The sequence below is a fragment of the Leptonotus elevatus genome, chromosome 5 (assembly GCF_054856555.1).
Source record: "Leptonotus elevatus isolate MCC_2025b chromosome 5, RoL_Lele_1.0, whole genome shotgun sequence".
Classification (NCBI taxonomy): Eukaryota; Metazoa; Chordata; class Actinopteri; order Syngnathiformes; family Syngnathidae; genus Leptonotus; species Leptonotus elevatus.
Genome location: NC_141243.1, coordinates 8,621,572 through 8,648,078, shown reverse-complemented (window position 1 = coordinate 8,648,078; position 26,507 = coordinate 8,621,572). Strand labels below are relative to the sequence as shown.

Below are 26,507 nucleotides of genomic sequence, written 5' to 3'. Positions count from 1 at the left end.
TTCCACCGTATTTCTGCTATCATACGTGTTTACGTCTGCAGGTTACATGGCGGGGTGATGCCATTAACTTCAACTGGCTCCATGATTAGAGTGGGCATGAAGCTTCATTAAATGCACTTTCACCAATAACCAATCACTGCATATGACTCAGTGTTGCTATTATAAATCATGTTTTATGGGGTATAGTTTTTAATAGTACTTGAGATCTCAACATGAGGACCATATCTCTCTTTATCTGATTTTATTGATATATTTTTTTCATCAGCAATGACAGCTAAACAACATCTAACTTCCTCTGACTTGTGCATCAGTTAGTCAAGTATACTGGATTACAGTATACGACTTACCATAATGCGCTTCTATAAGGTAACAGTGAGCATGCAAAAATGTTATGTAAATTGCACCTTTCTTGTTTCATGTAGTTCAGTTAATAATATGTAGGACATTTTGTACCCCTTATTTTTGTTGTTGCAAAGTAAGCTGCCAGCTGATGCAGAGCACTAAATGTAACATATGCAGGAACATTTCTAAAGCGGTATAAAAAAAAAAAATGCGGTTGACATTGTTATGACACCATTAAATGCTCTATTTACGACACTGACGTCAGTATACTATACGGCCGTATGGATGCTACAAGAGTGGAAATGTTTGACCAAAATGAGACCCGTAGCAAGTCTTAATAAAAGCGCAAGTAAAAGAGAAACATCAAACCAGAGACATTTTCTGGAGCTCGCTTTTCTCCCACAGATTACAGACTACAATTAGCGTAATAGTGGATTATATTGTAATTTTTTTTTTTTTAATGTTGCTCCATCAAAATATGTTTTTGTGAAATTAGTCGAGTTCAAAATAGGGTTGCTGCAAAAATAATAATAATAATTAAGTATCTGATTCATCAACTTCAACTCAACTTTCATTATATTATACTGTAGTCGACTACAAAAAAAAAGAAGTTTATTGTTCAACCCCCCATTGTGCAATCATGGTCGGGTGAAGCAACATTTGGTAACATAACAAAACCAGAGCTGGTGTTAGCTAATGCAGATGGGTGCCTTTTGCTTCATCATGGTAACAAACATACACACAACATGCACGATCACTGTTTGCTTGGAGGAGTCCATCCTCCACATTGACCTGGCATTGTGTTACTCCTTCCATTACTGCTGACAAACTCTTGGCGTCTGGCTTGAATGACAGCAGTAGGGCCATATGAGGTGGTGGTGGTGTGTCATTCCGTGTCCTGCAGTCTGGCGCAAGAGGAACCAAGGAGACAAAATGTGGGCCAGATGAAACTGATCCCTGAACCTGAGCTCAGTGCCGCTCAGGCTTGTTGTTACACATCTCGCAGCATATTAGGCAACGGTGGCCTTCCAAGGAAAAGACATCACAAAGCACCAGGGTCTTTAAGGGCCACATTTATTGCTATGGAACCACATGCCTGACATTGGTATGTACAAGATTATAAAAACACAGTAGCCATTTTTTGAGGGACTTGAGAGGGATGACCTGCAACGCCTCTTTGTCATTGGTCACTTTCTCACCAGAAGAGCACCACAGTTCAACTACAGAATTCTGCAGGTCACGTAACAGAAGTACAGTTGAAACTTTTTCCCCCCACACAGTGCTAACGCAACATTGAAGAGCACAGTTAAGAATACTATACTAAATAAGCATATTGTTGCTATTAACAGTATATATATATATATATAAAAAAAAGAGGTAACATTTTTTTTATGTACATTCTGCTTGTACCAGTTTCAAATAGAACATGTATTTTGCACATAAGATAAAACACATTTGATGGACAGAAGGTTCTTAAAAATAGGCCATACGCCAGTCGGCACTCTTGAATTGCAGCGTCTGCACCCAAAACATTCCACTCTTGATGATGCCACTCAACAATACACAATTAAAGGGGAAGTCAACCCCCCAAAAAAATCTTGACAATAACATTGTTCTATGTAACCCCACTAGTTTAAATATGAAATTTTGGTTAATATTGCGTGAGTGGAATATGACTTAAACAGCAAAATCCAGCATTTTTTCCCCCAACCAATATCAGAAGGCGGCCATTTTGTCACTTGCTGAGTGAAAATGACATCACAGTTGCTTAGTTCTCAGGTTACAACCAATCACAGCTGAGCTTCAGAAAACAGGCAAGCTGTGATTGGTCGCTGCCTGGCTGAGCAACTCTGCTGTCATCTTGAGTCGACAGCTAGTGGCAAAATGGCCGCTCCCTGAGATGGATAAAGATGGCTGAATTTTGCTACATAACTCATATTATACAAATGTAATATTAATCAGAATATCATGTTTAGACTAGTGAGGTCACGTATAACGTAGTATTGTCAAGGAATGTTTAAGTGGGGCACACACATGCAAAATTGGAACTTTCCATCTATTGTGATCAAAACCAGCTAAGGTCCAATTTTTGCATGCCCATAAAGATTATCCTGAGCGATTACCTAGTGGCGTCAGCTGTGTTCAGAGTGATTTTTAATTTCCGGTGTGCTTGCAAAACTGTCAGGGCTAACATTCATAAATGGGAAGCCTATTCAATTATTCACAATCCCAAAAAGACAAATCCTTGTGTGTGTGCTCAACAACCAGTTCAGGATTGTCTGATGACGATTTGGTTGCGGGTGTATAGGAGCAATAGGCGCACATGTGTGTTTCCTTGTCACAATTTAGAAATTGGTTAAGATTTTAAAAATCGCTACGCGCGTACCCCAATTTACACAACTGCAATTATTATTCAGTATTCTAAATGAAAATACAGTGGAACCTTTAATGTCCAAAAGGTTTACCGGTCACACTATTGGGAATTTGGAAGCTCCAATCAAGTGCTCTGTCTTTGGCTTTGTTGTGGCTTCACCAATAATAATAATAATAATAATAATATAATAATAGACAGTTATTTGTCGTTGAAGGGTAAATATTTTTTTCCACATTTTATCTTTAAAGTGGAAGTTTTCAATAAAACACTTTGTCAAATTTTTAAAACTATCAATATAACCTGACAGATTAGTCAAATTATCTGTTAAAAAAAAACCCTCTAACATGACTTTTAAGAAACCACTGCGCATACCACTTACTTGTTACCTTGGGTTAGAGAAGTAAGGCCATGTTATTCAAATCGTGTTAGCAGTTTTAATACTGCGAACCCCCGACCCATATTTCTATTTCCATGATTTCTTATAGGAAAATTCATTCTAAATCCGCTCAAACTGGAGGCCGACCAGCGTTCCAAATACCGACTGTGTTGGACTTTAAAGGTTCCAGTGCATGTCAAACGTTCCATGTTTCACGTGTAGTCATGAGGTACAGTATGTAGCTGCAGTAGTAGGAGGAGGCACAACGAGATAGGGTGTACCCGTCTATGACTTGCAGGTGCTGCAACATTGTTTTTGCACCGACCTGAGAGAGCATCGGCCCAATAGCTTCAGCTTGTCGCAGAAGCGAGAGGACATTGTGTTCTTCTTGCAAACTGGGCCTGACAAATAAGGAAAGAGGCTTATTCGTAGTCGGAGGAGTCGGAAATCAAGAGTTGTGTAACAAACCTGTAGCGGTCCGGCATTCCTGCGTATTACATTTCCTGAGCGCTTCTGGTTTGGGCATCTTCTCGCACTGGCTGTCTGGCATGACAGCAGAATCCTCGACATTCACGCAGATGACGTCACGCTGCTGCTGACCTTCTCCGCAGCTCACGGAGCACTGTAAAGTCAAAACATGCACTTTTCCAACCAGAAGTCTTCTTAAGTCCTCGTTACAGTCAAAGGTAGGGAAAGTACTCACACTCAGTGCTTAAGTAAAAGTACAGATATTTACGTAAATAAGTACAGCCTAAAATGTACTTTACGTGCAAAAGTAAACATTTATTTTTACCGCCAGTCATATACAATACTCGTTTGGATGACTTGCCAAAATTGTTTCCCTTTTATTCACATAGGGCTCGTAGCCTACGAGGAAGAAGAAGAAAAACAATCCTATAATGTCACATGTTGTTAAGAGCTAGCTCGAGTTTTATACTATCAAAAACAAAAAGTGCTGATAGCTTTTCTAGCATTGTGATTGTGTAACAAAAAGCATTAGCATGATAACAGAAAAAAAACACTTCTGATTGTATACAACGAATCCTGCTGACATTTCCCACATGTTGGAGCTGTGAAAATATAACTTTTTAAGGCCTCCGGTGGCTTGAGTGTGCCGCACTGGGCACTAGCTACCAGTTAGCTTGTACGCTAACAGCCTTCTAGGGCTCTCTTGGCCTGCAGATGGGCAGCGGGCTTGTCCGCAGCATCACCTCTTTGCTTGAGAATTTATAAGTGACACCGAGCTGTTATGTAAATTGTGGTATCCGGGGAAGATGCATTTTCAGGTTGTAGGCATAGCGAGCTAGCTAGCTAACTGCACGCTGTAGTGGTAGAAATGAGCCGATTGGTAGAGGAGTAGAAAGTACAGATAATGCTTTTCAAGTGTATGGAGTAAAAGTACAAAGTCATCCTTATTTGAGTTTTTTCTGACAAAGAGTATAGTCACAAACTAGCAATTGTCCTTCCCACCACTGCTTATAAATTATAATTTTTCGACTATCACAGACCTGCTCCCACTCTTCCGTCCTCCAGTTGGTGCAAGGTTTCAAACTGCATGACTCTGTGCTGTTTGGCCTCGGTGTAGCACCACAACCTTGAGGCACTGGACAGTACACCAACCGCTCGCGCATTCCCTCTCCCCAGCTTCCAGAGCACTAAGGCAGATATATTCATGGATTTTTGTATAAAGCAGGGTGCATTGAGCATTGATACAGCAAAGACGCATACCGGTCCCCAGGGTGACACACTCCAGTCCGCACAGGCCTTATGGGGACAAGTCAAAGTACTGACTGGTTTGCTGGACACCGCCTGACAGTGGAACGGCCTAAGAGGACGGTGATTCTGGGAATCGACACACTGGACATCCCGGTACCGCTTTCCCACCGCTGCACAGTTCTCTGGACACTGTGGACAACACCGCAGTCCTTGTACACAGACAAGTATGGGATTTGAGTCCTGGTGGACGTTACCTTGCTCCAGCTACCACTTTGCCAGGTGGCACATGGCTGAAGATGACAAGTTCGAGCAGGCTCGGGTTTCTTGGTGCTGGCACAGTCCTCGTCCTTCTGGGAACTGCATGTGACCTTTCTCCATATTGCGCCGATTCCACATGTGGTTGAGCACTGGAGTGGGGAAGAGAAGAAGTCTCGGTCGAATCTCAGACAGTGCATGCTCACGTAACAGATTTGGTAAGTGAATATGTTCATCCACTTTCCATACTTTTTACCAGGGGAACTAGAGGAGTGGTCCTCAAACTAGGCCTGGCCCCCTACTTACTTTTCTTTAAAAATATTCTCATAAATTTACAACTGCTTTTCTCTAAACATATAAATAATAGTGGTACACATGGATGTTATATTTATACCAGCAAACGTATGCCAATTTTCCACTACACAGGATCAGCGCAGTTTTGCTGTTCTGTTTTGTTGTTTTCCACAAAATAGTCTCTCATAAAACTGCGGGAATCACGCCGCGTTGAACGCATCAGTTGGAATGAGACATGCTAATAAACAACAATGGAGAAAAACGAAAGTCTCCCATCAGCAAGGTGGTTACTGCGTAGTATAACACTACAGTGCCCAGTGATAAAGTATAGCAACAGGCTAAAGTACCATTAGCATGTGTATTTATTTTTGTCCTTTCGATGAATCCGTTTGACTATTTGGTGCTAGAAACAGTCCCAGAATTTGGTAGTTGAAAAGAACCACCTTGACCAGGTTGACAATTCACACCCAAATTTACACATTCAGACCATTTGTAGTACAAATAGCCGGCGACCAGTCCAGGGTTTGACCCGGCCTTTTGTCACAAATCAGCTGGTAGGAGAAGCACGTTTGAAAATAGATGAGTTTTTTTTAAGGTGGGAGGACAATTGACACAATATAACAGATAATTATTTCTAACGGTAATTTCTTTGATTTATAGACGCTATAACTCAACACAACCTAAAGCCCGTATCTCACTGAGGGGCAAACATTTGCAATGCTAACAAATGTTGGATTTCACATCGTGGTTCGTTCAAGGTCGCAATGTTTCCCAAATGTTCTCTAAAAATTTTTAATGGTTCAATAAACAGTCTACTTTTTTATTGTCGCAAGGAAATTTTGAATCAAATACTGACGCGAAATCAATATTTGTTAGCGTCACAAACGTTCGCCCCTCAGTGGGATACGGGCTTAAGCCTAATGCAACAAAAACAAAATTATCCCCTTTCTGTGTTCGTAAAACTGCTGAAGACGCAAAGTAAGTTTTACGACCCTGCAAATTTCAGTTTAGTACGATAATGAATAATAATAAAACCTCAAAATAATATTAATGGATTGTGGTCAGCATGAGAACAAGAAGATGTGTTGTTAAAGGTCTCGAACATTGTGACATTTAAAAATTCTGGCATAGCTCTTTATTGGGATGATGTATGATGGTCCTAAATGTCTTCACCCACCTCACTCCAGTTTCCTACAAGCCAGAACACATCCACGCTGACTGGCTCTCTTTGACCCTGGGTGCGGTGGGGAGGTGGTTGATTCTGGCTCTTGGAGCGGTTCCCTTTGGCCCGGGTGAAGTTTTTTTTGGCAGTGACACTTTTCTTGGGTGTCACAGTAGGGTTCTTTATTTTAATAACCTTTATTGTGGTCAGAGGCCACGGTGCAGTGCTGAGCCTTGTGGAAGGAGCTTGTGTTGTGTGGAAGCCGGTTTTGGGTGGAACCCAATGTGACTTCAACATGGGAGTAGTTAGAGGAACGCTGTGCATCCGGGCGCCGTATGGGGTGAAGCGAGGAGTGCTGTGATGACTGATCTCTGCAGTAGTGTGTGGGGCGAAGGAGGAGGATGTGGTGGCTTCTGTGGTTGTGTGCAGGCTAGGACCACTTGTTTGTAAAGTGGGTGTGATGATTACATGCGGCACCGGTGTGGTTGATTTAAGAGGATTTCTGAACCAAGTTGTACTGACGTCCAGGTCAATGATGCCCTCCTCCTCTCGTGGCCTTTCTTCTGTGATGTAGTCATAACCAGGAACGTTCATCACCACATTGGGTGTGCTTCCGTCCTCGCTGTCCACTCGCTCATCAGATTCTGTGTTAGGTTCACTTGGATTTTCCCCTCCTTCATTTGTCTTCTGTACAATACTGACATCATAATGATCAATGTATGGAATTTTAGAGGTTAATGATGTAGTAGTAGTTGTAGCTGTGGCTGAGGTACTCGTAGGAGCGCCGGTGGAGGAGGAGGAAGGCTTAGCAGGGTGTTTCTTTGGCGGGTAAATGCGGTGGTATTTTGGAGGTGGCCCAGGTTGTCGGTTAAGACTCGAACTGGGGCAGCTCTGCAGAGCGCACAGTGATCTGGTGCGTGGTTTGGTAGCAAGGTCACAGGTTTTTGGGGGCGCTAATGCACACGTCACATTGCGGGATCGGACACCTCCTCCGCATGTCACTGGACACTGGAGAGAAGACAGAAGACCGATTACGATGTGGTAGAAATACGGGGAGGGAAGTACGACTTACTTCTTCCCAGAGTGCAACAACCCAGTCCTGACCGCAGGGCACATCTCTATTGCACGGCACAACAGGTTTGGGTTTAAGCAGCTGCTTGCACTCCACAGGATGAAGCACCCTCTCCTCACCAGAAACTGTGCGGACGCAGAGCACCGTACGCTTCCGCAAACCTTCCGGTCCACAGGCGGCCGTGCACTGCTGCCAGCCTCCGACCCACCACCTGAGGATGAAGGGAAACCCAGCGGTGAAAAGATTGCTGAGGGATGAGACCAATCAGGAGGACAAACCTGGCAGGGCAGTCCATGTTCTTACACTTGCGGTGTCTGTCTTCTAGACGGATCTCTGGGTCACACAGAGACTCGTCTACAACGCCTACGTCCATCTCAAAGCAGCGCGCAGGCTGCTGCTGTTCACCTAAGACAGACAGGAGGTTATATGATCTGATAACACTTAAGCCTATAAAAATAAACCGCAATCCTCCTACTAACATGTAAGTAAAGCAGAACAAAACCAAAGATGAGCACGAACAGAATGCATACCTGCACCAAGGCCGAGCAGTGCATCACACTATCACAGTCTCTGGGATGCATGCCTGGATCTAAAATGACATGCACTGTAGATCCATAACAGATACCAGATCTTGATCAAGATCTAATGTCTGGGATCATACAGCATTCTAACAACAGTTGAGTAAAAAAATAACCCAAATTGGTACAAAAAGGGACTCACCCAACCTCTTGGGTTAAATGAATTTGGTTGTTTTGTACAAAAATAACCAAAAGAAAAAAAGGGTTGTTTTGTGGGTTATTCATTTGATCCAGATTTATGGGTTAAATTAATCATCCAATGACAGTTAAACGAATAAACCAAAAAGTTGGATCAAACGAGTCCTCAAGTTACGGCGCAGTTCCGTTCCTACGCTGGCAATGTAACCCGAATTTCGACTTACGGTAAGTCGGATTTCCCCGTTAAAGTCAGTATTTACATCAAAATTATTTGTACAGTAAGTACATAATATATACTTATTTGCGCGACCTGGAAGAGCCAATATTTCGTGTTTCCGCATGGACATTCATTGCTGACAGATGGCTGGAGGTAACAACAACACAACTTTAAATAACTTTAAAATGGCGTGATTACTTTGGGAAATGAACAAAAAAGAAGGTGCTACGGACGAGGCACGGGCGCCGTAAAGTCGAAACGACGTAGATCGTGTACGATATAACTTGAGGACTACCTGAAAAACAACAACCCAATTTAGGGTTATTCATTTGAACCAACTCTTTGGGTCAAATGAATAACCCGACGACGGTTACGCGAATAACACAAAAAGGTGGGTCAAATGAGTAACCTGAAAAAACAACCCAATTTCGGGTTGTTCATTTGACCGAAAGTGTTGGGTCAAATGAATAACCTGAAAAAAACAACAACCCAATTTTGGGTTATTCATTTGACCCGCTTGGGTCAAATGAATAACCCGATGCCGGTTACGTGAATAACCCAAAAAGTTGGGCCTGCCCCTTCATGACCCGTGTTTGGGTTATTTTTGACCCAGCTGTTTTTAGAGACTTTTCACCCAAATCTGTGCATTTCTATGGTGCTGCTGCATAAACATTGACTCTCTGTGTACTTTCACGATGATTTGAGTTTTACCAGTTGATGCCTATGTAAAATAAGACAGGCAATACCCTAAAATAAAACGTATTGCATATAAACACAGGACTGACCTAGTCCACAGGTGATGCTGCAGTCTGTCCATGCACCATGCCTCCATCTGTAAATTGGTTTGATGACCTCATTTCCTGTCTCTTTGCTCTTCCTAATCTTGTACTCGTACTTGAGGCCAGGGTTCTTCTCCTGAAACAACAACTGAACAATCGCATTGACGATGAGACAAAGACGCAGGTGTGTGCTTTTACCTAACAAAATGGAAGCGAAGCTTGTTTAAAAGTTAGCTCTTCTAAATATCCATCTATTTCCTATGTACACATTTGCCTTGACACACTTCAAGCTGTGTCTTTGGATAAGCGTACCTGGAGCATGACTGGCTCTCTGGTGGGCCCAGGCGCGGTGAGGTTCTCCATGTTCCCTCTACGTTCATAGTAGAAGGTGGTCCCACCGGCCTGGTACTCCCCATTCCACTGGATGACGTAGTTGCCGTTGAGGAAGTAGTCCTCCGAGCCCTGTCTCCTCAGAGCCAGGAAGTTACCTGCCTCCTCCGTTTCCTTCACCAGGATGTCCCGGGCCCCCTCAGGTATCACCCCGACGTCCACGTACCCTGTGAGAAACGGGATGGAGGGGAGTCGGAGTCACGGCGAGGTAATGGATGGCCCACCATGGCTGCTGGTGCACGCACATCCAGACTACCACAGCTTCTCTCTGATCTTTAATAGAGGGTGGGCTGAGTCTGTGGAGCTGGTTGGCATGTGTGTGTTCGGCGTGGGGGGGCACTGCCCTGTCTCTGCTTTTTATTGTCTGTGAATGGCGGAGGAGCAAGCAACTGTGAGCGGGTCTGTGGAGTTTAATGATGTTTGTGGGAAGGTGTGTGTGTCTTTCTGTGTTTGTGCAGCTGACGAGGGGGCGGTGGCGGTCTTGCGCTTATGTCTAGGCCTTTTGAAGTCTTACACATCTGGCTGGTTATCTGGGAAGGATGCTGTGCCCAACAAGAGAGGGAGAGAACATGGGCACGAGGGACATTCTTTATCCTTTTAGGGCCTTTTTTATCTTTTAAGCAATCTTTGCTAAGTGCGGATGGTGAGTTACACTTGTTAGCTTTACGAAAATACACACACGGCCCCAGACAAGAAGAGCAGAACAAAACAGCTGCGCAATCTAAACAGATCACAGGTGTGTTCATTTTTGAATCCATCTTGCTAAGCTTTAAAGCAATACAATGATCTATCAGGTCCGGTGAAAGCTTTTCAACAAAGGCCGCTCACAAAGATATAGTGTGAATACTGGAAATGTCATAATACGATGAGATGTTATCTATAACTGCCTTCTGGGGTAAAGTACAACTTGAGAGTTTAGCCCTTGACCTGTATGACTGAATGGATGTGACTAAATCGAGTCCATGTGTTCAGCTACGCTATGAATTGAACTCACCAAAGCCCTCCCCCTCCTCAAATGACTTGTAGACCGTCTTGCAGCTTGTGCCATCACCCAAACACACACCGCAACGATCCTCGACTGCGTTTGAGTCGATGCCGTTGTCACAGCCCACCTCCTTAGGACGAAACACATGTATAAACATCACCAAAGGCAGATCAGTATCAGAATCACAGAACAGTAAAGATGTCTGGGAAACACGCCGCGAATCTGTAGTAGTTGCTTGTAGCTGCAAGGTGTTTCCTAATTTCCTATACCTCCCCAGTCTCTCTGAGTCTCTTACCCAGCCACACTACCTTGCACACTCCGTTGACGCAGATGTTTCTGGAGTTGTTGTTCATGAAGCACGGCGTTCCGTCCGTCACCGTGTCGAGCATCTTCTCCGAAAAATACTCAGTGTCGGGCCGGCAGTGGAGTTCGCAGGGGTTTACTGCAAAGAGTTGGGGGAAATTTATTGTGCATTTTATTTAATGAACATAGAGGCAAAAGTGGGCATCACAGTGAATTGGTGGTTACTACCACTGAAGAGGGTCAGGGTCTGTTCAGAAATTCAAGGATAAAGCTGTGGTTATTACGTTGTAAATGCTGCCCCCTACTGGAAGACACACATTGTGGAGGACCAAAAATACCCAAATAAAATTGAGGGTCTAAGTGTCTGCAGCATGAAATAAATAAATATGAGAGCAGAGCCTTTTATTTATATTATATTTTTTATATCAGTTTCTATTTTCACTTTTGATTATTATTATTATTTTTGACATTTTTGGTCCTCCGTACCACATGGCCTACACACCAACTTGTAAAACTTGTGTGGGGTCCTGTCTGAGTACTCACACGGGTTAGCCACAGGAATCCACTTGTAGAGCTCATTCTGGTAGGGCACAGTGTCAAACTCGCTGCACAGCATCCCTCGAAAGGTGGGGCTATCCTTCTGGCAGGGTCTTGTGTTACATGTCCGATAACGCTTCCTCTCCCCCGTGCAGTACTTCCCCCCAAATTCCGGCCTTAAGGGAAGAGTCCGATTATTTCACAGTGTGCAAATTTTGAATTATAAACATCGATGTCAAATACCATCTTACTTGGGGTTGTCACATTCTCTCTCCGCTGACTGAACTCCAGTCCCACAAGTCCTGGAGCAATGAGACCAAGTAGTCCATTGTCCCCAGCCTCCATTCACCGTCTCGGGCAGCTTGCCCACAATCACACACTCTCCAGAGATACACCACTGAGGTGAAAGCACACGGCACTTGGTTATGAGGGGACAAATACAAGCCGGAAACATCCTGAAGGTGTTTGCACTTCTACCTTCTCTGGCCCACAACGAGTCCCGTCAATGGGAGAGTCCAGTTTGGAGCGACAGGAGCCATTCACCGAGCACCAAAGAATCTGGCAAACGTTCTAAATATTGACATAAATCAGCAGCAATTAGACTCAGTGGTGGGTGGTCAGGACCATCAAGGCCTTCACTCATTGCCTTTCAGAGGCACTGAACTACATTTACAGTACAGCCTAAATTAATGCTTTTGTCATGTTATTGGATAAATATTGATTCTGAACTGCATCAGATGGTTGCATTTTTGTATGGTATTGATGATTTCTATAACTGGGATGCAATACTGTTTTTACCGAGAAGTAGATTAAGTCAATCAAAGCCCTGGCACCAAATGTAGTGTCTGCCACTTATCAGTATATGATTCACTGTTAAAAGTTGATCTCACGGTGGTTACTTACTTCCACCTCGTGGCAGTAGGTGGCGTTGGGCCCGTACTGTAGCTGACACTGGTGGTGCGTTGTGTAGCGAACACCAAGGCGTGCCAAAGGGGTGGTAAGGTCTCTTTTGGAAGGACGATCGTCCAGACAGAAACCCCAGCCACGACTGACAGAGAAGACAATATGACGTCAAAAAGCTTCATATGATTCATGGAGAAAAAGAAGCATAAAAAATTATTGATGTACTGGAAGATAAGAGGTTAGGCTATTGGATGCATTCTAAAAACAGTTGGGTCAAAAGTAACCCAATTTCGGTTAAAAATAGACCAATCCACTACCTAGGTCAATTTGACCTAATTTTCTAGGCATAAACAACGCCCCAAAATTGTGTCGTTTTGTACAATACATAACCCAATTTTATGGGTTTTTTTGCAAAACAACACTGAAAGTTGGGTCAAATTGATCCAAATAGTGGATTGTTCCATTTTTGACTCAAACTGAAAATCGATGGGTCAGAAATAACCCGATTTGGGTCAATAGTGCACTGGGTCAATTTATCCAAAGTAAGTTATCCTGTTTTTTTGTTTTTGTACAAAATGTGCCAAATTTGTTCATTCATTCATTGTACAAAATGACACATTTTGAGGGGTTTTGTGCAAAGTAAATCAGAAGATGGGTCAAATTGGCCTGAGTAGTGGAGTGGCTTTTTTCTTTTTTTTTTACCCAAAGTGTTGTTGCTGTTGTGTTTTTTTTTTTGTTTTTTTTACCTAACTCTGAAATAACCCAATTTCAGCAAAAAATGGACTGATCCACTTCTTGGGTCAATTTGTCCAAGGTATTCTCCCCAAAAACAACAACAACAAAAATACCCAATTTTATTTATTTGTTTCTCTTTTTGTACAAAGCAACCCAATTTATGTGGGTTGTCTCATACAAAACGATCATTTTAACAAGTTGTTTTGTGCAAAGCAACTCAGAAAATGGGTCAAATTGACCCGAGTCGTGGATCGGTCCTTTTTTGTGTGTGCCCAAATTGGGTTATTTTTGACCCGACTGATTTTACAGTGTGGTTGGATGGGAAAATAATTTTATAGTAGAATCTTTGCATATGTACATTTTTGCCATGAAGATATCCAAAGGGTTTTTAAATTTGAGGACAATACAAGGGTTTACTGTAAAATATACCTCAAAGACCATAAATTGACTTGACTTCAAAAGTTGGGACGTAGAACAATAATCCCTGAAGGACCTAAGAAGAAGCCAACGAAGTTGACTCTTGAATCGGACACCTGTCAAGTAGGGCTTTTTGCTTGGAAAGAGAAGGCTGAATATGAATGTGGGCTCACTCGAGGAAGCGTGTGATGTAGTCCTTGGAGCAGGACGACCAAGTGAGAGGTGAACTGTCGTACATCAGCTGTCTGGACATGATGAAGGGGTGCCTCCCTCCCAGCTCGCAGTCGTTCCCTTGGCCGTCGTGATGGATTCCAAAGCTGCGCTCAAGCATGGCCGACAATAAGAACAACTGCACTTTTACGGGAATTCTTTTCATTCACTCGTACCGTTTGCTGTCATGCTGCCAGTCGTGAACTGCTCGTTTCAATCCAAGTTCACTTAATTTGATCTTCTATTCTCTGACAAATGCCTTATTAGGTACAGTATTAGGTATTTGTGTCTATTACAGATTCAGACTAGTTTCATTATCCACTGTATACAAGTATACAGTGGATATATAAAGTCTACACACCCCTGGTTAAGTGCCAGTTTTTTGTGAAAAACCTCTCATCAACATTCAAACTCATTTTAAATGGGAGACATTACACACCTGCCACCATTAAAGTACATCTGATTAACCCCAGGTTAGTTTCAGCTGTTCTAGTTGGCTTTTCCTGACAATTTTTATTTTATTTTTTGCATTGAAGATTTTGTACTAATTGGAACGACTCAAACTGTAATTCCCTTCACCTTGACTATAAGGCCCCAATTCCAGCTGGGGTAAAAAAACATCCCCGAAAGCATGATTCTGTTTCACTTTACGTGATGAGAAGTGATATGTGCGATAAAATACATCTTAATTCCAAATAACTGTAAGGCCATGTAGTTATTGTCTAATTAAAATCAATGTTGCTGTTGGCCTCTTGTAACATCCATGACCAGTTTTCTTTTCTTCTTTCCATCAATTTTGGAAGGACGTCAAATTCGAGGTCATGTCACTGTTGTGTCATATTTTCGCTACTGTGTCATCACCAAGGTTATTTTAGTCAACAAAAACGAATGAAAAAACTAACTAAAATTCAAAAATGTTCGTTAACGAAATAAAATAAAAACGAAAACGCTTTAAAAAAAAAAACGAAAACTAACTGAAACTACACTTTATGTTAACAAAATTTACTAAAACTAAATATGATTAAAGTGAAAATGTCCTTTGTTTTAGTCTTTGGTAATTAATTTAATACATGAGCCTTTGGGGATGGTTTTAAATGTGATTTTAAGTATATTTATTTCGATATTAACCGGAATAAAGACGTTTGAAAGTGTGTCAGACAGAAGTGATGTCATCTAGCAGCAGCCAATAGAAAAGCGCCTTCAGATGATGTCCAAATTTGCCTGCTTGACTTTTGGCTCTACTGGCTTGGCTCGCCAGCTTTTTCATTTAACTCAGCCGAAGTGGAACGCTAGGTAAGAGATGTGTTACTTGTTTCATTTTACCATGGTGTGTATTAAATATTGAGCACATTCAAGTAATACACATTCAAAAAACAAATAAACCGAAAACTAATGCTGAAACTAAAACTAAGCATAAAAACACTAACTACATTTAAAAAAATAAAACTAAATAAAAACTAACTGAAATGAAAATTCCGAAACTATAATAACCCTGGTGATGACTGCCTTCATTGTGTGTGTGTCAATTCCTCTGAAGTTCATTTGTGCCCTGATTCCTGTAAGATGTGACTGAAATGTCAGGAAAATCCTACTAAAACAGCTTAAATGGGTTTTTTTGTTAAGGCAGGTGTTTGTTGACTCCCATTTAATGAGTTTGAACGTGATTGGTCAATTCTACAGTCCTTTTACTTTGACACCAATAAAAAGCCATTTCAGGGTCCTGTGGAGTTTAATATAGAGACGATACTGTAGATTAGAACTGATCCAAATATGGGATATGGGTGGCCACGCAGGACAGCATCCTCCAACAAATAGGAAAAGAAGGCTGCATTTCAAACTGGGAAAACCATCGCACAATGTTATGGCTTCATAGTCCCTCAAATGCCCTGAACTATGTCCACGACACACACGCGCACGCACACACACACGCACCTATGGCCCATCTCATGGGCAACTGTGAATGCCACCGGCAAGCCCGAATCCTCGTTGATGTTGCAGCTGCGGTGCGGTTGGCACATCCCAGAGAGGTGAGACAGACCTAAGGTCTCGCAAGGTTGATTCATTCCTGCGCAGATGTCCTTCCTGGGAGCCCAAACACAAGACATTTGGAACATTTGACTCTATTCGAACCTCAACTTCATTCTCAAACCATATCATGTGTTTGCATTCCTTGCCTGGTGACCAACACAGCCAGGTCATGATGCGCGGGATGCGTGTCACTCTGTGGATTTAAGTTCTTCTGCCAGGCACAGAAGCTGGACAGAGTGGTGTCCGCGTGGTGGACGATCTTAAGGCCTTTCTGTGCCGGTCATTAAAACAAGCGCTTAAATGACTACAACTAAAATGAACGTATCGTGTCTTATGACAACTCTTCTGGTGAGCAGTATTCTGCTCAATATGACACATGGCGTCAAAATAGGTTCAGATGCATTATCAATGAATTCAAGTCAATCGATATATGCCTAATTCAAATGACATAACGGGAAAATAAATGAGATTTAAAACAAGAAAAGAGCCCATCGGTGTTTTTTACCTCTTCTCCTTGTAGTAGAATCAGACGAACCAAGAGGACATGGATAGCGTTCCCAATGCTAGCGTCGTGGAAGATGCCCGCCACCTTAGCGACATACATTTCAAGGGGAAATAATATTGAAAGCTTTAAAATAGTTGAGTAACTGCCATCAAGTGAAAAATGAAATGACCAGGTAGAGCTATTGTTATCTGCCTATTTGTGAAAAAATTTTCATTACGTGATCAGTTAGGCTAGTTGAAGAGCGCCCGGTCATTCAACTTGTGGGACGTCCGAAAATGACAGTTGATGGGCATTCAATCCGATAATGAATTACGCTAACGAGTCTCGTTGAAATTCATTGATGAGATTGTTCGAACAATAACACCAAAATTTAACATTCATGCTCTCCATTCATACCTGGGCCTTGTAACACTAACGAGTCACATGACACCGGGGAGAGAGAATCGCTAATGAGACCCAATTTGGAGAGTTCCACATAGGGGTGCAGTCACTTTTGTTGCCAGCCATTTAAACATTAATGGCTGCGTTTTTGAGGAGACTGTAAATTTACAAGTATAAAAGCTGTACAGTGACTAGTTTATAGTGTAGCAAGAAAAAGAATACGAAAAAGTGACATTGAAACTTAAAACGAGTCTCACCATGTTCATGATGGTGAAGATGTAGGACTCCACATTGTCGCTGCCGTGATATTCGATGAGCTTGGAATCGGCCACCACCATGGTCTCCACCCAGCGTTCCCTGCTGACCGAGCGCCGGGAACGAGGCTGCGTCGGCCCGTGCTCCCTCTCCCACTCCTCCCTCTCCAGCTGCACAGAGTCGCCATCTGAGGCGGAGATGGGAAAACTATTGGACAGCCCTGTTCAAATTCCACATTGTTGCGAAATGACGGGGGGGGGGGGGGGGGGGGGGCGGTGTAGACATTTTATATCTTCTGTATCCATCAAAAGAATAGCATTGCAATAGCAAGAGGAAACAAATATGTGGAAAAAATATTAAGAATGAAACTGCTCATCTCCTTTGAATTCTATTTGCATGTTTTATTAAGTACAAGTGCAACAGTGAACAGAAAAACTATATACCAAGAAAATCGCAATGGCATAAGTAAAAAAAGAGAGCTAAAATTACAAGGGGGAAAAAAAGTTATTTAATACCATAATACAATTAATAAAATTCAAAATGAGTCACGATTCCATGCTCATAAAAAAATAATAATAATTCACATCTCTCTCTCTCTCTCTCTCTCTCTCTCTCTCTCTCTCTCTCTCTCTCTCTCTCTCTCTCTCTCTCTCTCTCTATATATATATATATATATATATATATATATATATCACACACACTTGTACATAGAGATAATACATACAAAAATGTTCTTCTAAGAATATTACAACTTTTGATTCTTAAAAAAACTTTTTCTCCCCATATTACAACATAATGGTGAGTTATTTATTTTTGGTGATGTATCCACGTGCCACATACACACAGCGTAGTGTGCCGTGAGAAATTATCCAACTCCACTTCATTGGTCTGAAAAGTATTTCTTTACTTTGATAAATATATTTTTGTTCATCTATTTATGCCAGCTAGTCCCCCATTTTCACTTAGGTGTGTACTCACTTTTGTTGCCTGTGGTTTAAACTGATTTACGACTTTATTCTTGTAGCATAATATTAATTTTCCTTTTTAGTGACCTAATTGTCCTCTATAAACAAGTGAAAAGATTGTGAATCGGCAATGCGACAAATACCTGTTACTCCGCACGGGCTGGGCGTCTGTCTACCCTCGGTGCTACGTTTTTCCCTCTGCGTTACCGTGGCAACCCTCGGGAAGATGATGTGTGGTTCTGGGGAACCTGCAGGATCACTCTTAGATTTAGGGAGCGGCTCGATGAAAAAGTGTCCCTCAGGCAAGGAGAAGAAGCCTCTCTGTTGGGGGGAAAAAATGCATGTGCAATGAGGCTGATATGTGATTCAGAGTAATTAGATTATTTTATTTTTTTTTTTTTACTGATTTGACACAGCTTGGTTACATGATGCATGTTTTACAACAAGAAGTTAGACGCTGCCTCAAAGAACCATCAAAAAAAAAAAAGTGGCTCCTCACTCAGTCAGTTTCATCATCATTCATCAGGTGAGTTATTAGACATCCCGCCCTTTCTCCTTTTTCCCCGCAGGCACATTCTGTCTGCAATAAAGAAACGTCTTGCCAAGTATGCCATGCAAGTTCTTACTGGTGTTCAAGCACTTTCCTTCTTTTTTTTTTATACGACCACACAAAAGTTCATAGATGCGCCTTCCAGACATACAAAAGTATTTCGGACACACAAAAGAAGGTTGTGGATATTTTTCTTTCGGGGTGGACTTGACACTTTGTCTTGGAAATTTTTTTCACCTCTGGCCACCTGGCTGAAGGCGCTCTTCATTAAATTGATTGTGTGTGTGAACGTTCAAGTGTATGCGCGTTTGTGTGTGAAGTTTAAACAAGCCTGGACTGTTCAGGGATGAACTCCTCCCTGTCTTTGAAGCCGCTTGCATGAAAGACAAATAATGCTGAATGAGAGCATATCATATGATCCAATAGAAGTGTTGTAGAAACAACGCTGCCTTTATAAAGAGAATCATTCTCACATTTGATTGACATTGTCAGACAATGCAGTTTTGCCGGGGGTTTTTTTGCATCTGATTGGCCGGTTCCTCCAGTGTGCGAGGAGCCAAAAGCAGCTGTGAAAAATCAGGCCATGAGCTGCATCCTGCGGTGCTTCGGTTATGCACAGTTTTCATTTCTAGGTCATCCTGACCACTTTTGTAAGGGGGTGGGGGGGGAGGAAAAAAATCCCCAAACATGTTCATTCAACATTGTGCAGTGGATATCATTTTTCCTTTAGGGGGGGTAGTTCACGGAGTTCATATGGGGAGACGCAGCCCCCTTTGGAATTTGTTAACCCACCTGTTGCTGTGACAAAAAAAACAAAATGAGTCAGCATTTCCCTCCCCAAAAAAGCTGGGAGACAATGTTCCAATGCTCAGTGGTTACAAGACATGATAAGTCAACAATTTCACACATTCCTAAAACAATAATTTGTTATAATGCCTATCCCATAGAGCTTATTCTCAAACTTTGGTATGCGTATCACTAGGGGCTCCCTCTAGTGGCATGCGAAAGAATCACTGAATTAAATGCGTAAGATTCATAACGTGATTTCATTATTTCTTATTTAAATAAATAAAAATGATGGAAACAAATTGGGGGGGGGGGTGTATTAGAAACTTGTGTTCGATGTTGGTGGCTCCACTGCCTTTTATTTTGCGTCCCCACCCAAAGTGAGAAGAAATTAAATAGGGTGGAAAACCTTTGGAGAATGGCCTTTGGCTACAAGTGTTGATGGACTCATCCACAAAGCATGTAAGCGGATACATCCCCAGGGAAGTGACGGCCGTTTCCCAGAGGCTTTGTGCACAACTCGCAGCCGATTTCACTGCTCTCACACTCTTTCTTTTTTTTTTGTCAGCACGTTCTCACGTTAGCAGATAAAGCTCCCAAGACAAAACACATACAAACACGCAATACGCTGAAGGAAAAAGGGCACCTAGGTTCCTTGCACGTTTCTTGGTGTTTTGCTGCTGTCTTACCTGCGTGTCATCCCCTATATACGTGCAGCGTTTAACTTGCAAAGAGCAAAGCAGGTAGTGGAGTGCCGATGGTTCGGGTAGGAATGTCACAGGGAGGCCCATCCAAACATGCATTGCTCTGCGTGATTCACATGATCTGCAAAGCGAATGTAGGTCTGGGCTTGCGCGCTCTTTTATTTACACTACCTGAGCTCCGATGGTGGGTAGTAACATTGTGCAAATATTTTGGTATACAGCTAAGTGAATTCAAAGAATGGTAGAGATGTAACATTATACTGTATAAGTATTTCAGTTTTCCCAGATTTTTGGTGTGGCTAAAAAGATGCAATTGTACAATTCAGAATCAGACAAAGTCCCCTCTCCTTCACTATTTAAGAACTTGAGTGCCTTTGTTCATGTAAGTGGTTATTTGGCAAAATTGCGAACTAAACCAAAGCTAGCAGCTAGCTTGTATGCTTGTAAGCATACTAGCAGCTAGCTTGTAAGCTAGCTGGTCGTTAGCTACCGGAGTTATATATTTACAGCCACCGGAAGCTTTAAGGTTTGATTTTCATGGCTCAAGCAGGGAAAGAAGGCACAAGAAAGATGCGAGCTTATATGAAGTAACATCATTTTTTTTAGGTCGCACTAGCAGCATTTAATTGGCAGTGAATTGACACCTGACCAAATGCGGTTTCAGCGCATTCACAGGGTTCAAAGCTGGAAGAAAAGCCTGATATGACATGTTTTTCAAGCCTCATTTTACAGAATACTTAGTATTTTATTAGTCATTCAAATTTGTTACCAATCTTCTCTGTGTTGTGTCAAATTTACAAGGCACATTTAATTTCACTTTACAATGGCTTTAGGTATTTTTCTGATGACTTTTTACCTCTACTCCCTGAAAACAGATATCGATACTTCCTATTCCTTCCTTTGTCAAAATAAGCTTGTTACTTTTTCAACAGTTGTTTAACTGACACAGTTAGGGAAACAATTACTAGTGCCAATCAAGGGGGAAAAAAAGACTAGTTCCAATCGAAGATACTTGAATTCAATCTTTGAAAAGAGGTCAGAAAATCCGACAAGGAGACATGTAGCATCTTGAAGGTCGTCTCTAAAGTTGTCTCAGTGGAAATGCATAATGCATACGGTTTTACACTTCCACCTTTCGCTATTGTTTTTGATCTCATGAAATGGAGTCACTTTTGAATAATTAATTAACAAGTGTTGTGATTCACTATGATGTAAAAAAGACATCGATAGAGAAACGTCAACCGTGGTTGAGACTGATTGATTGATTGGTTGATTGATTGATTTAGTGCCAGTAAAAAGTCACCATCTTCTGGCATTTAAAAATTCTTAGTCTAATCTCAATAAAACATATAAGTAATGCATATTCTTTCAGTTGTCAGCATTAGCTCATTTTACATCTTTTGTTACGCCACAACTTCAGCGAAGTTCCAGGAACACGTTTTAGGAGCGTAAAAAACTCAAGCCAATGTTTGCTCAGTAGCTCCTAAACAACTTTCGACATGTACCGGTACAGTAATATGATTTGTTTTCCCTTCTCTGTACAAGCACTGTGTAAGGTAATAAATGGGAGTGTGCCATGTTATCAAAACGGGTATTGTATAAATCCACCCATCCATTTTCTGAAGCTGACGTTGAGCAAGAGGTGGGTATACCCCGAACTGGTCGGCAGCCAATCACAGAGCACACATATAGACAAACAAGTAGTCACACTCACATTTATGGACAATTTAGTCTTTAGTTGGTTCAAGAAACATATTATGGAATGTGAGGCGGATGTGCTAACCATTATTTTTACCATTTCTGCCGTATTCTATGTAACTTGCAGTAAAATTATGTTTCAGTACAGGAGTTGAATCAATACTTCTAACTCTTATCAAATAAGAAATAAGATGTTTTTATTGTTTTTGCCATTACCTGAATATTTGGTCAGTTTTCTGCCCTAGAGTCTTAAGCTGAAAATCTTACACAAGAAAAGTACGAGGCCAGCCTCTGAATCCCTGTAACCTGGAGGAAGTGTGTTTTCTGTACGAGGTACCAGGACCGCGGGAGGTTAGCATCACATGGGTCAGTGTTGTAAATATAACGGCCATGTGGAACTGCTTTAATGGCGCTTTCCTGCTTCTGTGGGTTGCAGTGCAACCGGAATAAAGTATCTGCTGTTGGTGCCCTTTGTCGAACTCATTAGTGGGGAACAGGTAAAGGGGAGGGGGTTGCTCGTTATACAATGACCACCTTTCAACTTTCTCCCAAGAGGACGGCTATTATTTATAAGGTGAGCGGACGATTAGGGGAGAATTCCTTTCTGGAGGGTCAAAAATTTTCTCATTTATCTTCATGTCAGAAGACAAAAAAAGAAAGAAAGTATAATAGGTCTGAACTCGTTCGTTCTTGTTTAGCGGTGTGCCTCAGGGAATGGCCAAGCTTCGATGAAGAATGTCTTAGGGAAAGGAGAATCTTGAATCTCAGCGATTTCCACTCAGCGGTTGTGTCTGATTCACACGCACGCTCAATAATGGAGATGAGCTCACTTGTGACTTTTTTGTCTTCTTCTAATGAGAAACAGGCAACATCTGTGTTTATGAGATTGCTACATTTCATTTATCAAAAAGTTTTTTTTTTTTACTGTTTCTTTCTTTCCTTTTAACAAATAGCCTATTAAGTGGGATACACAAGCTGAATTTGAGCATTTCAGTTATTGACATTTTTAACTTTAAGTAGCTATGTGTCTCTTTCACATGTTGTGTGGTAAACTTCAGGTTGCCCTCATGGTAGTAAATATGCAGCCGTAATACTTGACGTGAATAAAGTCAAAGTAAAAAAAAACAAAATAAAAATAAAGTTTAACAGAAAACTCTCAAAATTAAATCGCATTATGGCGGGAGATTACTAGCCGGGAAATCCAGACTCACTCACGGCTTTGCTGGAGAGTGGCAGTTCTAAGGCGGGGCAAACCAGAGCTAACAGACAGTGGAATGAACCAATGAGCGAAGAGCGGATATGACGTCAGAAAAGTGACTTGTTGAAGCCTTTTTTTTTTTTTTTGCAGAGGCGGAGTAAAAATCCAACATGGCTACTAATGACCTATGTCGTTGTTGCGGGAAAAACTTGAAGTTTCATGGTGTCATGACTCACTCTGTTTTGATATTCGAACAGCGTAAGTGAAGACGACGTCACGCAAATAGACGAATTTGACTGGCCGTCTATGGACGCCTGTCTTTTTCAAGAAAGTGGGTGTGGCTTGCCAAGCTAGGAGATTACTGTAGTTACCAGAAAAGGTAACAGTTAACCTAGCTTCTTTTATTTCTTCTTTTTATTTTTTGGCAGTCTCGATGCTTGTGCTGCCTCTCACAGGTCAGTCTTGGTACTGCGACAGACATTCGGTTTGGAGAAGAAGAATGACGAGTGTCGGGGAAATAACGTTATATGTGTGGTGTGCTTTGTTGGTGATTTATTTTTTTTTTGCTTCAGTCGTCATGTGTGGGGTATCTGACATTTTGAAAATCATTTAAGATGTTAAATATCGGAAAGTGCGTACCACACTTAAGTCAAAGCAATGTTACTTTTTGGTTCCTTAGGCCACAGCTGGAAAGGTTTCCACCCCACATCTGCCTATAAAGTGGACTCTCTGGGGTTTTTTAACAACTGTAAACCTTCTACCACAGCAAAAATTCTGGATAACATATCAGAATGGATTCCCTGGAGTTTGGAGGAGGGGGAATAAAAAAAACCACACACACACACAAAACACTGGAATTCCATCTAGATATGAAGTTTGAGTGACGCGTATCTGGGCTGGACTACCGGGGAGCGTCTAAAGTGGGTCAGTTGTAAATAACGCCGCGGTGGGACAGTCTGTCACTAACTTGGCTCGGTAGTCAGATGTAACAAGTGAGGCTCGGCGGGGAGAGACGACGTCAGCCCCGCTAACACAGCAGAACACTTGTTGCCGTGACGCAATCAAATACGCAGAAACAGAACGAAGTGTGCCATCCCGTCACACCCTTGGTACTATTTCCAATTGTTGCTCACTAGTCCAGCAGATTCGCCATTGTAACGTGAGGATACGCAGCTGTTGCTTTGCCATCTCCGGAGCGGCCATTTTGCTTTGTATAGCCGCTTCAACATGACGCTAACGACCTTCACTTGTTTTCTGGGGTTTGGTCATGTGAGGTTCACAAGACCTTAGGCATTGTGATGTCATTTTCAAATCGACAGCTAGGTGGCAAAATTCCCGCCCTCTGAGATGGATAAAAACGTGGATGTTGCTGCTGAATTCATATTCCACAAACATTAATATTATTCCAAGAACAACAATGTCGTGCGTTCTTACCAGTCCATTACATGCGCTGATGGCAGCAGTCCCTTTCACACCCGAGACCTCCACGGTGCCGAGAAGGTGGCAGGACGACCCCTCGGGCGTCCGCCGACTTTCCGTCCGGTTGGCGCTTCCGTTGCGCCTCTCCAGGACGTAGTCGCTCGAAAGCAGCTGATGGTTTTCTGTCAAGTTGAGCATCAAAGCGCGTCCGGTGTAGTTGAGCTTGTAGTAAACCGGCCCCACCGCACTAAGGTCGCGCCTGACTCGCCCATCCTTGGAGTGGTGAGACAGAGAGTGGGAGATGAACTCGCCGTCAGCGTTGGTTCTCACTGGATGGATGACGGACCCTGGCTGAGGCGCATCACCTGGATAGTTGAAAGGAGGATAGTAGAAGTGTCAGATGAGATTATTATTAGTATGGGAAAATATATATTTTGAAGAGGAAGTCAACCCCCCCCCAAATTCTTTTTTTGTGTGTGCGTGTGTGTGTGTGTGTGTGAAATGCACCACACACACTCACCATCACTTTTCTGGGAAGCGGGGTGATCATTTCTCTCTGCTCAATTTCACCTGCTCACAATTTTAATGCAACACACACACGCTTGTATACAAACTGGGGGGGGGGGGGTCACATCCACAGTGTAGGGGTAGAGTTCGCCGGGCCTGGGGTTCGGGGATGCCGCCCGCCCCCCGGTGCTCTCTTTTCTCCTTCCCTCCCCAGCGTTCCGCCCTACCACCCGGCTGGAGGCCGCCAAAAATTCTTGACAATCAAGTTCTATGCATCCCCACTTGTTTAAAATTAGTATTTTGGTCAATATTGCGTTGGTGGGATACGAGTTAAGCAGCCAAATCTAGCAGTTTTTATCAATATCAGAAGGCGGCCATTTTGCCACTTAGGTAACAACCAATCATAGCTCAGCTTCAGAAAACAGGTAGATGTGATTGGCTGTTTCCTGAGCCCTGAATAACTGCGATGTCATCATCAGTTGACAGCAAGTGGCAAAATGGCCGCTCTCGGAGATGTATAAAAAATAAAATTAGATTTTGCTGCATGAATCTTATTCCACAAATGTAATATTAATCAGAATGTCATGTTTAGACTAGTGAGGTCACATATAACATATTATGGTTGACTTCCCTTTTAAGAATGTAATACTTTATAATAATAATAATAACCCAGATGCACTCTATTCTAGGCTGGCAAATACAAAATACTGTGCTAAATAAATACCAATACTGTCATTTACTGTATTTGTGCATTTATTGGTTTTAACACACATGGGTAGGTCGTATCTTCAAAATCTAAATAATCAGTAAAGATGTGATGGTCGTCAGCCATATTTGTTGTTTATGTTTTGAAGTGTTACCCGGTAGCTCCTAGTAGAACATTCTAGACTTGCAAATACAGCAGAAGGAAATGACTACTTCCTCACGTATCTGTAATTATTTCATCAAAAGGGCAGGATTAAATCACTACTCTGTATTAATATGAAAAATAGCTTGAAGGCAAAACACCTGGATTTGGTGGAGCAGCGTCCTCCCATGCCCCTCAGGCACTTAGTGCTCACTGAGTGCAGGCTTACTTAAAAGCATATTGAGTTGAGGTGTGAATGAGCAGCAGCACACTGACCTTGTCCTGCAAAAAGAGAGAAGTTCACGTCTTCATGGCCGCCTGCCAGGAAGAAAACAAAGTGATGCAGCAGCAGCAGCGGCAGAAGAACCGTGCACTCTTGCAACCATGGCATTATTTCATGGAACCAAACTCCAAGCTGTGGAAAAGCAGTCCACGGGGGGGAGGGCGGCTATACTGACTGTCTCATGACACGGAGGGGCTCAAGAGGAGGAGTGCGTCCTGCCTCATCGGGGGGACCGAGTGAGGCTGCACGAGGAAGGAGAAAGCTGAGGCTCTTGTGAGGAGGGAGGGAGAGAGAGAGAGAGGGAAGGAGGGACGGACGGGAGGAGTGTTCTTCTACTAGAGCCGGTGTCTGCTTTCCTTCTCGGAGGAGCAATGTGGAGATGGAGCAACAGGCTCCATTGGTTCCCGGGCTCCAACCCTGCCTCAACTTGCAGCTGGAACGATCCTCAGACTCACAGCTTACGCGTCATGACGCTTATTGTTAGCACTGCTGGTACAGCTGCACAAATTCAGTCAAACAACTACTACTACTGATAATAATAATAATAATAATAATAACAACAACAAATAAGCAGAGTATAATGCATCATTTATCCATA

General features: G+C 42.4%; 1 protein-coding gene across 1 annotated transcript; it reads right to left on the bottom strand.

Moving 5' to 3' along the window:
• Positions 1-1,402: 1,402 nt before the first annotated feature.
• adamts12 (ADAM metallopeptidase with thrombospondin type 1 motif, 12) lies at positions 1,403-26,132 on the bottom strand. The gene is made up of 24 exons (XM_086076787.1): positions 25,903-26,132; positions 24,288-24,637; positions 18,061-18,238; positions 16,955-17,139; positions 16,317-16,400; positions 15,958-16,082; positions 15,716-15,865; positions 13,747-13,890; positions 12,422-12,566; positions 11,996-12,088; positions 11,770-11,915; positions 11,525-11,694; positions 10,987-11,120; positions 10,688-10,808; positions 9,616-9,860; positions 9,310-9,451; positions 7,870-7,996; positions 7,592-7,802; positions 6,535-7,527; positions 5,063-5,215; positions 4,821-4,997; positions 4,601-4,747; positions 3,561-3,714; positions 1,403-3,493 (listed from the first exon to the last, which is right to left on the bottom strand). The coding sequence occupies exons 1-24, from the start codon at positions 26,015-26,017 to the stop codon at positions 3,378-3,380; spliced, it is 4,605 nt and encodes a 1,534-aa protein (XP_085932913.1). The 5' UTR covers positions 26,018-26,132; the 3' UTR covers positions 1,403-3,377.
• Between the last annotated feature and the right edge of the window lie 375 nt (positions 26,133-26,507).